This window comes from Wickerhamomyces ciferrii, contig 00043 (genome assembly GCF_000313485.1).
Source record: "Wickerhamomyces ciferrii WGS project CAIF00000000 data, strain NRRL Y-1031 F-60-10, contig 00043, whole genome shotgun sequence".
Taxonomy (NCBI): domain Eukaryota; kingdom Fungi; phylum Ascomycota; class Saccharomycetes; order Phaffomycetales; family Wickerhamomycetaceae; genus Hansenula; species Hansenula ciferrii.
Genome location: NW_011887697.1, coordinates 105,203 through 119,834, shown reverse-complemented (window position 1 = coordinate 119,834; position 14,632 = coordinate 105,203). Strand labels below are relative to the sequence as shown.

General features: G+C 31.0%; 5 protein-coding genes across 5 annotated transcripts; 1 reads left to right on the top strand and 4 right to left on the bottom strand.

Moving 5' to 3' along the window:
• Positions 1 to 2,741: 2,741 nt before the first annotated feature.
• BN7_1954 (putative lipase) lies at positions 2,742 to 5,576 on the bottom strand (the record flags this gene model as incomplete). Its single annotated transcript, XM_011277460.1, has 2 exons — positions 2,742 to 4,171; positions 4,520 to 5,576. 2 exons carry the CDS (start codon positions 5,574 to 5,576, stop codon positions 2,742 to 2,744), a joined length of 2,487 nt encoding a protein of 828 aa, XP_011275762.1.
• Positions 5,577 to 5,823: 247 nt separating this feature from the next.
• RIX1 (Rix1p) lies at positions 5,824 to 8,106 on the bottom strand (the record flags this gene model as incomplete). Its single annotated transcript, XM_011277459.1, has 1 exon — positions 5,824 to 8,106. One exon carries the CDS (start codon positions 8,104 to 8,106, stop codon positions 5,824 to 5,826), a length of 2,283 nt encoding a protein of 760 aa, XP_011275761.1.
• Positions 8,107 to 8,591: 485 nt separating this feature from the next.
• Positions 8,592 to 9,260, top strand: PIS1 (CDP-diacylglycerol--inositol 3-phosphatidyltransferase; the record flags this gene model as incomplete). Its single annotated transcript, XM_011277458.1, has 1 exon — positions 8,592 to 9,260. The coding sequence occupies one exon, from the start codon at positions 8,592 to 8,594 to the stop codon at positions 9,258 to 9,260; it is 669 nt and encodes a 222-aa protein (XP_011275760.1).
• A 1,731-nt stretch (positions 9,261 to 10,991) lies between these two features.
• BN7_1951 (M20 family metallopeptidase) lies at positions 10,992 to 12,731 on the bottom strand (the record flags this gene model as incomplete). The annotated part of the gene is made up of 1 exon (XM_011277457.1): positions 10,992 to 12,731. One exon carries the CDS (start codon positions 12,729 to 12,731, stop codon positions 10,992 to 10,994), a length of 1,740 nt encoding a protein of 579 aa, XP_011275759.1.
• Positions 12,732 to 13,497: 766 nt separating this feature from the next.
• On the bottom strand, positions 13,498 to 14,280 carry TPC1 (thiamine transporter TPC1; the record flags this gene model as incomplete). The annotated part of the gene is made up of 1 exon (XM_011277456.1): positions 13,498 to 14,280. One exon carries the CDS (start codon positions 14,278 to 14,280, stop codon positions 13,498 to 13,500), a length of 783 nt encoding a protein of 260 aa, XP_011275758.1.
• Positions 14,281 to 14,632: the final 352 nt, after the last annotated feature.

Here is a 14,632-nt window from a genome sequence, read left to right as displayed (position 1 = left end):
TGGTTATTTGTTATATTATAACTTATGATTATAGGTTATAACGGTGTATTCAAAAATAAGATTTGACTAATTGATGAATACAGGTTTCTTATGTGAACACTGACATGCCACTTTTACTTTACCCCAAAGTTTAAATTTGAAAAATTTCGGGTATATGATCCTTGGGGTATGAATTATGGTTCATTTACCATAACTCTAAAAGCTAAGATCCATTTTAAACATGGGAAGGATGAAATGGATGGATATTTTTTTAGCAAGAAATTCCGATCTTATATATCTAGATACCCTCTATTTTTTGCAAAATCTAGAATTTCAGACTCACAACTTCATCATGACTGTAATTCACTTTCTTTATATGACCTAATGTTTATTGGTCTTTCAGATTTGAATAGACGATTGAAATTCGTCCAGGTCTAAAATTTCTCAATGTTTAAATGACTTTAGTTGTTTATTTGATTCTCTCAAGTTTTGAGAACAATATTCAAAATTCAACATTGCACTTTTTCAATTTTCAATTTGTGATAGACTCTATCAGAATAGGCATATGAATCTTTCAAAGGTTTTTTAAAAACCCTAGGATGTAGGTTTTTAGAATTTTGGATTTGTACAAAAAGACCCCGGATAACGTCTTTACCTTCATTTTCAAATTACCAAAACGTTTGTAATTAAGACCCTTTATATTATTGAAATTGATTAAAAAGATGAAAGTTCATTCAAAAAGTGGTGGATCTTTCATCTGAAGTTTTGAATTAATCAATGATAAAATTGAGACTTGACTTTTTTTCTTTCAAAAATTTGATAGTTCAGGACTTTGACGTACATGGTACACAATATTATGCTGAATAATATCCTAAGCAAATGTTAAAATGCTAGCTGTATCATTAAACCATGAATGATATTTATTGTTAATAGTGTGTCATATTTTGGTTGTATAGAGCTTCATAGCCCAATTTAGTTCTATCCTTCAAATTTGGAAAACTTTAACATCCAAAATCATTGATGATTGTCAGTAGCACCTATGCTCAAAAATTGAAATGAAGATTTAATTTAAAGGAGTTTGGATCACATCTCAACTTTTATAACAACCATAGAAACCATGTTTTGTGTTAAAGGCTAAAACATAGTTCTCATTTTTAACTTTCAAGACCCAAAATTAATCTTTCACATTTGATCCATAATTTAATGTCACCACCATCATTTTACTATTACCTTCACATCCCATTTATGCTGAGCTGCATGAATAAAATTATTTGTAGTATGTGTTGGGTATATGGCCAAAAATTGTTTTGTTTTGGTTTCATTATTCAATAAGGGATATTAATCTTGATCTGACCAAAAACATCAAAATTCACAATCTCTTAAATAATTGTTAGTAATAACCGTGATCCCTAAAGAAGCGAATAAAACTTTCAAAAAAAAAATTAATATTCCAAAAGTTGATGGCAAATTTGAATCAGCTCCTTAGTTTTCAACCAAAGCTAATATATTGAAAGGTTAACTTGGGCACGTAAAAATATATCTTATCATATATCATTGAACACTTAAAATTCTGATAATCCTGTTCCATTCAAAAATTCTGATTCACTAGAACAATGTTAGTAGTATCAAACTTTAGTAAATGTTTTTGAATTCCATCTAAATATTGAAGAATGAAGTGTGCCGACTTATTCATCAGATCTTGAAACATTCATCAGATCTTGAAACATTCATTTTTAAGAAAAAAGTAAAACATACCGCTTATAATTCTCATTATACGATCACATTTGAAAAATTGAAAAAAATCCTTGAACAGATGTAAAGCAACTGTGACATAAAATAGGTTGAATGATCTGTGGAAACTTAAACATGGCATGAAATAATTTGAATCAAATTTTTATTTTCAATCAGAATCAATATCTTGAAGGTATAACAAACGTTTTGAACTTGTAAATATCAAATGATGAATTCTAATTCACTAGAAAAATGTTAGTAATATCAAACTTCAGTAGATATAATTTGAATTCCATATAATGAAATTGAATAATGAAGTGTGCCGACTTATTCATCAAATCTTAGAACATTTACCTTCAAAGAAAAAAGTAAAACATACCATTCATTCTCATTATCTAACGATCACATTTGAAAATCCTTGAAAACATGTACACCACCGTGACATAAAATAAATTGATTGATCTGTGGAAACCTCAACATGGTATGGATACATCAACAGCTTGGAACCAAACCCGTACAAAATGCCTGAAATAACCATAAAAAAACATTACCGCCCGCCCACACAGCATTGGAACCAATAAATAATTAAGGATATGATGAAATGATAAGATAACCCAGCCAATGGTAGTCCATTCTAATCAGTTGTTGTAGATATGAGAGTAAAACAAAAAGTCAAAAAAAAAAGTAAACAAAGGAAGGAAATCAAAAGTATTTATATTTTTTGTGCCATCCACAAAACAAATACCACAAAAACCACAAAACCCATTGTGACACAAAAAGTACATTGATGGAAATCTAAAAATAGATCAATCAGATTGATGTCATTTTAATAAAATGTTTGACACAAAGATGAATATTTTATGGGTACAAACTCGATTCCCACTTTTTGTTGTTTTTGGGGATTGGTATATGAAATATAGCACTCTACTTAAAGCCAATACATCTCCTTCTCGAAGGCTAATCCCAAAACAGAAGAATACATCACAAGACTACAGAAATTTCCATAAATAAACCAGCCCATATTAATATAACTATTTATAAGATTCTCTAATCTCTCTATTAATCAATTCACCCCAAAAATAAACCGTTGCAACACCTTTAACTGTACTTTTCTTCAATCCCTTTCTAGCAATTATCCCATCATGTGCATTCAAAACATTAACATAAACTGCAAACTTATTCCAAGTTAGTTGATTCAAATTGTTCAAGATTCCAATCCGTTCATGATTCAAAGGTAAAGCATCAGTTTTCTGGAAAATTTCATATTGTTCAACATCAGGATCTAAAAATTTGGCATTTAAATATTTGTATAATTGATCCACTTTACTTTTCAAGATCAAAATTTTTGGTGCCTCTTTAACAACCGCTTTTGTCTTACCTAAAAGTTTTTCCTTAACAGATTCACAGGCAGTTGGTGGAGTTGAATCAGTTGATGGTGAATAATGCCCAACATTAATTACATTCTCCAATGCTTCACCCGTGGCATCTTCTAATCTTTCCTGTAGAGGTTCATGCTCTTCAGTTATATCATCTGCTCCATGAGCTTCTTCATAGTCAATCACCCGTTTTTTATTATTTGCTAACTCTCTTAAAGCATCTATATCAGGTCCTTTATAAGTTCTAACAATGAAATAACTTGTTATTGAACCAATCGTACTTGCCGTGAATATAAGCGGTATCCAGATTGGCAATATGAAGCAGACAAGCACTAAAACACCAGCATACTTAAACCTTGAAGTCCATGAAGTCTTAGGAGGCTTATAATCCTTTTCTCTAAATGTTGAAGTTTCTAAATTAACAATTTTGGGCTTAACATCAATTCCTCTCACTGTATATGTTGATAATAAATCTTCATCGAACTCAAATTTCAAATCTAATTGATCCCAATGTTTATCAAATGGATTTTTATTAGTTAAAAATGCAGTATAAAAATTAACAGATCTATCATGACGAATATTTGCAAATATATATCTTTTTTGAAATCTTTCTAAACCTTTAAAATATTCACCTTCACTTAATCTAACCAAGATTTTCCCTTGATCTTTGATGAATAATTCTTTACCGACAAGACCTAATATTGAACTCCCCAGGAAATTTAATAAACTAAACCAAGGCTTGAAAAAGAAAACTCCAAGATGTGGTGAGGCAAAAGTTGTAAAGTATTGAGGTTCCACAGTGTCAAAGAATCCTAACTTCTCCAACTCACCAATCATATATCTTGAAATCAATCCACCTAATGAATAACCAACAAAACTTATTTTAGAAACAGCAATCCCATCATCTTGTAATAATCTTTGAACTTCATGTAATACTTCAAGTAACATTCTTTGTCCCACAATTTCTATACCATCATAAGTCTTGAATAAAGCTGAACTTTTGGGTCTTATTGTAACGATTTTTTCTGCTGAATCTTGAATTGTGTCATGTATAGTTTCTTCAATAGCATGAAGATGCGAAGCGCCTCCCCAGAGACTGTTGATTGTTAGTTTTTTTTTGATTGCTTTCAGTATTTTCTATAATACTTACCCATGAACAAGCACAAACAGGTGCCCTAGTTCATGCTTTGCCATTGTGTTGATGATTGATTGTTTCCTACTGTGTTTTGATTGTTTTTGCCTTCGATTTCAATATTGTTGATTTGATTTTAAACGGTTTGAATCAAACGGAATGCTCGGGATTATTGAGTATGGCCGAGACACCGAAAAGTAAATAAACTACAATTTAATATTTATAATTTCATACATTCATTAACATTCATTAGCAGAGGAATATTCATAGCGTGGTGTCGATACTTATTCAAGAATAGTACACCCTTCCACATTCACTAAAAGTCTTTCTGAAGACTGGATCTCAGGGTATGTTGATATCTTGGTATTTGATAGATTTAATCTCTTTAAACTGGGGAAGTTACCCATGGTTGTTTTGTTGTAATTTTTATTATTTGAAATATCTATATGTTCTAATGTGGAGTTAGAGTTTCCTAGTCCAACAATGTGCTCTAATTTAGAGCATTTAGAAATAACAAGTTCTTTCAATGAACTGAGTTGTTCAATATTTATTGATTGTGAATTATTATCTGCATAGATTCTCAACACTTGTAGTGATTTAAATCTATCAAGAGTTGACTTTTCAATCCCTCCAATTACTTCTAAAACTTCCAATTTAGAACATTTCAAGTTATCCAAAAATTTCGTACTTGTAATTCTAGTTGTACTAACACTTTCAGTGATTACTCTTTTTAAAATAACTTCACTTTGGTTTAAAATTTTCAATTTTGGAGCTTTGAGATTAAACAATTGGAATGATAAACTTCCAATAGTCATTTCTTTCAATTGACTGAAATAACAATTTGTGTTATCTAATAATCTTAAATCATCAAAACCTTCAATCTTGGAAACCAAGGGGAAATAAAATTCAGTAAATGATGAGTTCAGTTTAGGCAAAAGGAATCTGATTAATGGATTAGAACTAAAATCTTTAGCGTTAACATAGACTGTATGATGCACCTGATGAGTTTGTAAGCATTTCAATATGATTTTCAACATTTTAATTTGATTATGAAGTACTTGAGTTTCCAGATCATCAATGTTTAAATTGAAGATGAAAAAATGATATTTTTGAATCATTTGTAATAATGATTCCAATGATATCTTGCAAATATTAACATGGTTTAAGTTATTCAAGTCAAAAAGTCTCTGTGATACCGTAGATTTTGAGTCATCATTATGAATAACCAAAAGAGATTCACTTAAAAGATCTTTAAATTTGTGACAAGTCTGTGAAAGTGCTTTGTAAGTGTGCAGCGAATCAAACCTATTAAAGATCCCATCCACAAGTATCTCAGTGGGTAAATCAGTGAGTTTCATGATTATTTGACAACCTGTGCATTCAAAACCCTTCCAATACAACAATGGACTATGAACCAAGTAATAAATAGTTCAAAACTTGTTGATTTCGTGTCGTTCTTTGGTTTTATCACCTATTTACGGGCTTTGGTTATTATGGCTTTTTTTGACACCTTGATTTACCTACGCGAATTCAATTAAACAATAGATAACGATAATACTATAATTTATAAAAGGTGTATAAACATTCTATGGAGTTGTATATAGTCTATTCCTCATCTTCATCACTTCCAATATCGATGTTTGGAATTTCGAAATCACTATCACTTTCTTCTTCTTCTCCAATCTTATTTTCAGGAATTTGAACAGTTTTAGAACCTTCACTTATAATCTTCATTCTTTTGGATGGAGTATCTTCATCATCATCTTTTTCTTCTAATGATCTTGTTTTGTTTGCTGATTCTTCTTCTGATTCGGTCTTACTTTGTTCAGAAGCAAATGTTAAGACTGTTTTATCTTTAATTTCATCATTTTTTTTGAAAACCATTGATTGTTTAGTCTCTTGTTCAGAAATTGGAACTTGTTTAGTCTTTGTAGCTTCTTGAATAACATCTGAAACTTCTAAATGCTTTGGTTCTTCAATGATTTGTGGTTCTGCATCAACAATTTCTTCATCTTCATCTTCATCTTCTTGTTCTTCAACTTGTTCTTGAATTTGTGATTGTTTGAATTTTGTTTCTAATGGTGGGAATCTTGGATTTGTTAATAAACTTAAAACTTCATTATTTGATAATAATCTCTTTGCAATTGGTAAGATTGAATAAGTTTCACCTTCACTTGGATATAAGACAATGGCTTCTAATAATCTTGTCAATTTATCAGAAATTAATCCTCTTGTTGATTTTTCTAATGTTGCAGTAGAGATAACATATTTAACAATTTTAATTCTTGAATTTGGTGTTAAATTTGGAATTCTTTTGATAACAACTTCGAAAAATCCTTGAATGATGTTAACGGTCTCTTTTGGTGCATTCAATTCAAATAATTCTGCATGTGATAAAACATCAGATAATGGAGTTGAATCTTTATTCTTAGTTTTCTTTTTTTGTGATTTGTTTTGTGATTGTGATTGTTGTTGTTTTTGATCTTGTTTTTCTAATAAATCATCTAATGGAGTTCTTTTTTGTAAAAATAATATAGAAACATCAATTAATTTATTAATCAAATCTAAATCATTAATACCTTGAAATTGTTTCATTAATTCAACGGTTGTTTTCAAAATTAATAGTAATTCAGGTTCAATGGCTAAACATGAATCTTGATTGATCTTAACTCTTTTAGAACCTTTTTCATTTTTGATTGGAATAACAACCTCTAATGATGATAAAATGGATTCTAAATGTGGTAATACCAATTTCTTATAAGTCTTGGTAATTTCATATAAAATCATGGATCCATGTGATTGAGTTTTAGCTAAATCATTTGTAATGATTTTTTTCAATTCATCATTTCTACCAACATCTTTTTGGAAAGGAATATAATTTGGTGAAATACTTAATAATAAGATTGAACTTTGAATAACTAAACCTAGTGGAATTCTTAAAGCAAATGGTGTTGGTGAAGTCAAGAATGCAATGATTAAATGACTTAAAACTTCAATTCTTTGAGAAATTTGAATCACTGTGATTGGCTCAGTTAGATCAATTTGTAAGAATGGGAAAATATAATCTTTTGTATTGGATTCATTTTCTGGTAATTGGTTTAATAAATCTTGAATATCTCTATCATTTTTCAATTCAACTAAATTATCATAAATTAAGACGGTTGAACGTAATTCATCCAAGATTTTGAAAATCTTCAATCTCCATTGATCATCTGGTAATGATTGAACATTTTGACCACCTTGATTTGAATTTTGTGATGGTTTAACCAAATTTAAATAAGCATAAGATTGAACAATATCAGATTTCAATGATTCATCAACATTATGAAAATTATTGATTAATAATGAGTTCAATTTTGTTTCAAATTTATTGATAAATGGTTTAAATGTTGTTGTGTTTTTGAACAATAATTTTTTCAAAATTGGTAAAACAGTGTATAAATCCTTGTTTAAATTTTCAATTAATGAAGAAATTATATTTGGTAAGTTTGGTGTTAAGATTTCACGTGTTAAAACAGGTTTACCTCTAATACCTTGAATTAATTTATCAAGACCTAATGCAGCATTAGTGAAATTAATTACTGGGACACCGATTTCATTAATAATTTTCAAGAGTGCAACAATGAATCCAGTACCACCATTTGTTAAAATAATTGGATTCATAGCTAAGATTTGAACAACATGGGAACCATACCATCTTTTCAAACCATTTTTAGAATTCAATAAATTTGTAGTCTTAGCGATAAGATGATTGATTTCAGATTTTGATGCTTTGGTAATTGTATGTTTTGATTGATATAATGATTTCAAAATATAGGATAAAGTTGAAGCTTCTGGATTGTCTAAAAGAGATAATATCACAGCTAGTGGGATTTCTGGAGAGGACATCTTGAATATTATTCTCAAATCCTTGTCTTTTATTAGTAGTAGATCCTGATTTCTCTCTATATTTAATGTGATGGGTATTGAATTTTTTTTCTATGAGGTATTATCGACACAGGGAATCTGCCATTTTTGGCCGATGAGCTGCTTAAAATGGGATGATTTGTTGAAGTTTTGAGCAGATTTAGAGGAGAAAAAAGTTGGATTAGAGTAGCCTTTACATCTCAAATAGCCTCAAGAGTGTAGCTATTACATCACCCTTGAAATAAGTTAAAATACCTCCCCAAAACACCCCGGTATCAGCCAATATTGTCAATCAAATTTCGCGATTGAGAGTTTTTTCGTTGTCGGATCATAAAAAAAATACACGGTTGAAATTAATGAAAACATTCAAAAAAGTTTTTGAAAAGTTTTATTGATAATTAATTGGTGTTATTTGTTGCTTTAAAGGGATTCAAATCATCAACATATTCACATTCTGCTAGCACAAGATGTCCACAAAACAGATCACCACTACCACTATTTTCAACTACGTTCCAAACTATATCGGTTATCTTAGAGTGATAACAGCCGTGATATCATTCCAATTGATGAAATCACATCCATTATATTGTACATTGGTTTATTGTATTTCATGTTTATTAGATGCCTTAGATGGACATGCTGCCAGATATTATAACCAAACCAGTCGATTCGGAGCTGTTTTAGATATGGTTACTGATAGATGTACAACTTCCTCATTAATTTGTTTCCTTTGTGTTTTATACCCAGATTATGCTCTTGTTTTCCAATTATTAGTTTCACTAGATTTAGCTTCTCATTATATGCATATGTATGCTACTTTACAAACTGGTGGAAAATCCCATAAGAATATTGATAAAGAATCAAGTTATTTATTAAATTTATATTATACAAACAGATATGTTCTTTTCACAATGTGTGCATTTAATGAAGTTTTCTATGTTGCTTTATATCTTTATTATTTCCCATTATATAATGTTTCAATCTTTGGTGAATATTATTCAATTGCTGGGATCTTGGCTGCTATTTGTTTCCCATTTTATTTGTTCAAACAATCAACTAATGTCATTCAATTAGTAAGAGCTGCTGTCTTATTAGCTGAATTAGACATTGAAGATTTACAAAACAAAAAAGATTGAATGAGATAACAACATATACAACATATTTGAAAGAGAAAGTTAAGATCACCATTTGATGATGGTCAACATATATTTGTAAAATAGAATGACAATAAGATTCATAACCTAATATAATAATCATATATGAAAGCTGAACTTTAATTGTAGGTTATCAAATATATCGTAAAAGACAACTATCGAACAAGAAAGTCTTTTAGTTTCATGTAACCAAGATCAAAATTTGATATATCGCAAATGTATGAAGTTTAATTCCATTGAAATATTTGAGAATTAAACTGTACTCAAAATTGCGAACAAAAATCAAAAAGACTACATAATAAATACACAATTCAAATCAAATTTATATTGAATATATGATTGATACCCTTCCAAATTCCAATTCCTTTATAATAAAAGGGTCAGAAATTCTCTATGGCATCCGTATAATTATAATGTAACAAGATAATGGTTGCGCCGAACACCTTCTCCATTAAAACCCAAACATGATTAAAAAACCACATCACTTAGAAGGAATGATCAGCAAAGCCAATCACTCAACCTCTAGGGAATTGTCTGAAAATAACGCGAGACTTCATCATATAGTTTAAAACTTGGAAGGATATAAAGAAAGGAAAAAATAGATATGTAAAAGTTTGAAAACTTTTGAACAATTGGAAAAAAATTTATAGTGTTTTCCAAAATCGAGATTGAATTCGCGAAATTATTACCCGCTTATAAGTTTTTAGGTATGGGTGATATGTATTAGACCTCTTGAAATAGGACCAATTCATGTCCAAAAATAGTTTTAAATCAACTTATGGAATCTGTACACCTACTAGTATTACCTAGGCTCAAAAAAAGGTAGAATATCGCTCAATTTTGGAAGATATTCAAAAAAAAGAAGCTTGCTTTCACTCAGAGTCGAACTGAGGATCGCTACATTACTAGTGTAGCGCCTTACCAACTTGGCCATAAAAGCGTGCTCTTGCGGATGTTTACCATACTACGGGCCACATCATGGAGCGTTTTAATTATAACTCACTGTTCCGCCGGTGGTTCTGGCTATATTTGGTATCATTAGAGTACCCATCGCTCACTGCATAAGGCTATCAATGCTGCATCCAATTAAAACCACTGTATACCGAGATATCTCATGTTCTATTTACTCAGATTTGTGATGACATAACAATTTACATAAGCAATTTTAAAGCTAAAGTTCCGGATCATTAAATTTTATCCCAGCCTGTCATGAAACGAACGCAGAGTAAAACTAATTGAATAGATTACACCTTCGAGTTAACCACATGCATTAATATTTGTCGCCCTATCTGCCTTGTTACCAAGCCATAAAAGCATTTGCTTGAAGTTTGAAATTATAGTGGTTTTTCCGGATGAGTTATTGCTGGTAGGGGCACTCATATCATAACCTCGAATTAATTCCGATTTGACAGTATCAGGATCTAATATCAATTCTGTCTTATATTCCTCTAGCTATTTTGCGCGCCCTAAGAAATAGTGCTTATATTATGGACTAGTTTCTTAATATATCAGCTTAGAGTATCTTAATATACAATTTAACCGGAGCTTATATATCTTCATGGACGTAATTTAATATGTGCAGCTACTTTCCACTTATCAAGATAATTAACTAAAGTAACACTATATATATGAGCTTTTGAGCTAAGAAATACACGTAAATTGATCTTCATTATAAAAGTATTGTGTGTTATTGAGTATACAATTGCCTATTAGCTATCTCGCTTGGTCAACATTTAAAATAAATTCATATAAGAATGTAATAACTTGTAGATGTTCTTCTGGTGTTAATCGTTCATTAACACTATGGATACCACTTGACATTGACTCAGGATCATTAAGATTTCCTTGGAATCTGAAAATATTTTTGGTTAAATCCCAATAATGTTTGGTATCAGTGTTACCCAACATTGTGAATGGTGCAACTTTTAATTTCTTATCATTATCTTTGTTAACAATATCATCGTAGACATGCTTAATTGTACCTGAAAATAAGTCCCAAACTGGTCCAGATGATGGTGTAACTGGAGCTGGTTCTAATGGACCACCTAGAGTGATTCTAAAATTACCATTTTCAGTTGGTTTAGATAAGACTGTACCATCAAATTCAATACCCAAATCGAATTCTTTAGCAATTGTTTTCAAATGAGTCAAGAAACGCTCATAAGTTTCATTTAATGAAGAATGGATATCAATACGTTGATTAACAACCAACGTAACATATTCAGGCAATGCATTTGATTTGACACCACCATGGACCACGTCAATAGCTTGACTTGTACGGATTGCATATCTTGTTGATTTATCCTTTGAAAGAAATTCAATTAATCTTTCTTGAGCGTGTTTATCATTGTCAACATTTGCAAGGTCTTGTTTGAAAGAGTTTGAGATTTTATCAGAATCTTCGTATGCAACTTGTAAGTATTGAACAAATGGATTTTTAGATGAGATTCTTGGTTTATTTGGATTTGCTTCCAACAAAGTAACAAATTTAGAAATGATACCAATTGAAGTGTGATCTGGTGGAACAGAGGAATGACCACCTGGAGTAGTTAACTCTAAGTAAAAATCAATATGACCCTTTTCTGCTGTTGATGGGGCAGCAATTTGTTGACCATCAACTTGTAAAACACCGGTACCTTCATCAACCAATGCAAAGATTGAATCTTTACCGTATCTTTTCTCAATATGTTCACTAAGAGCACCTGCACCAAAACTTGTACTTTCTTCATCATTACCAAATGCAAATAAAATGGTTCTTTCAGGCTTAAATCCATCCTCAATCAATTGTTCAACAGCTTCAAAAGTACCGATTAATAAATCTTTACAATCAGAAACACCACGTCCCCAAATATATTTACCGTCATAAACACCAGCATAAGGATCATGGGTCCATAAATGTCTAGTACTTGGGTCAATTGGAACCACATCTTGATGAGCAGCTAATAATAATGGTTTGAGATCTGGATTTGAACCTTCCCATGTATAGAGTAAACTAATTTTTTCAACTTTTTCACGAGTCAAGTGTTTATGGAACAATGGGAAAGTCTTTTCAAGATAATCATGTAACTTGTAGAATTTGATCCAGTTTTTCAGATCTTCAATTGGTCTTGGATTGTTATCATAAGATTCAGTTTCAATTCTAACAGCACCTGCTAATTTTTCAATTGATTTGTTTTTGAAATCGTCATCATAATAGATCTTATTAGCACTGTTAGTGCCCGCAAAATAATTATTTGGACGAACAGGTTCAGGTTGTGGGAATCTTGTGATAGTAGTTTCCTTTCCCTGATGACAATTGAAGAAACCATTGGTTGTTAAATAGAATAAACCACCAACGAGTAAAGTAGACAACAAGTGTTTAACGAGATGACTCTTTTTATTGTCCTTTCTTTTAGTGGTCACTGGTAACTCCAATTCACTCAGCTCTCTTTTTTCATCGACAAAGTCAGTCATTTTTGCTGTACTATCTTGCTATATCTTGTATGAGCTTGAAGGTAGAAAGAGTGAATGATTGTGGATTTCTTTCAATCGAGTATAAAAGGTTTTATCAAAAACGCCATAGTGGAAAATTAACGCTTTCATTTTTTTGCGGTTACTATTTTCAGAAGTAATTCCGAATGACTGATAAGCACGATTCGGAGATTTTAGATAGTATATTTTACTATTTTACCTATCTTTGTTTAACTACAGGTCATAAATGTTGATTGTTAGGGATTGGATACTCTAATTATTCCATTGAAGACCAATTGACCTTTTTATGTTCTTAATATGGGTTCAAGTCACAAGATGGACTTCTAAATCCATAAAAACACAATTTCAAGTGCAGTATGTCCAAAGCCTATATTATAAGAATTATACTCGACATGGTGGATTCCAAAGTTATTAAAGATATTTATTTGAAATATATAAAAAAAAGATTGAGGTACATATATAATGGTAGCTTTAAACTTGGTAAAAGAAACATATACTTAATCTCTATGTGATTTGATAGATCTATCAAATAATTTGTTAAATTTTTGATTGCAACATCCATTTGGAAAGGATATTTGAATTAATTGCCAGCTACCCAGATTAATATACCATGATCGTTTGATTGAAAACCCTTTGTGCTATTATAATGAAATACAATCCGACCTTGTCCTTAATTTTCCCAGTGGTAATGCTTTTTTCAACTACAATTGATAGTCTAACGGGAAAAAATACAGTGATGCATGAATATTTAATCAGATTTATAGACTCTTAAGAAATGCTCATATGTCCATATGGAAATAGCTGTTGTTGGTGCACTTTTTATGATGGAAGCAAGGAACCCTTTATATAGCCCTTTAACACCTTCAACTTTAACAACTTTCAAGCCCGCTTTTATGAAATTTTGATTTTTAGCTTTATTAACTTGTAACCTTTTCCTTATAAGATCCAATGGGAATACAACACTTTTGGCAAATACACCTGCACTTAATCCACATAAAGGTTCAAGAATGGGTTGATATTTTTGTGAGCTTTGTGAAACCATACGCGATATTTCATATGACCAAAACATTAAGCCTGTATACAGTGATATAGATACCATTCCAGCATTAACACCTTTGAAGAAACCCAAAGCACCTTCTTCTTTAAATATATTACTCACAGTCGTTGATAACTTACTAAACTTTGGTTCATTGGCAAACCTTGTCCTTAGTAAATCAAATGGATATGATATTATTGTACTAGTACAACCGGCCAGTGACCCCAAAATAAATGAATGACTAGCAGGTCCAATATGATAGTTGTACTGCGTCTGAAGATCACTCAGTATATTGTTATACATAGAATAACTTGAGAATTGAGCTGCCCCATAAAGAATATACATGACAGCAGCAGGAACATTACCTTTCCATAACGCGAGCATACCTTCTTCTTTTGCGATGACTTTGACAGTATGCAAGATCCCTTGATACTTATTACCACTGACTTGTAACTGAAGCCTTATTTTCACCACATCCAATGGAGCTGTACACATTCTATACTTGAGCATTAGTAAACATATTCACACAAGAGATATATCTGATCTATATTACTAACCTAGCCACAAGACCCGATATTGATCCTGCTATAGCTGAAGTCACAGGCGAAACCTTGGTTCCCTGTCTAAGATGGTCACTATTGGACTTCTCAACCATCCTCTAATCTTAGATTAGCTAGTAAATCAAGCCAAAATCAACAGAAAAGTGCCAAAATAGTCCATAATTTCGTATCTCATCACCGAAAAGTTTAAGTGGTGTCCGAGATCCGACTAAAATCATTCCGGAACTCAGCAAACATAAAAAAAAGTTTATACGTACTATACAAAAATTCAAAATGATACAAACAAA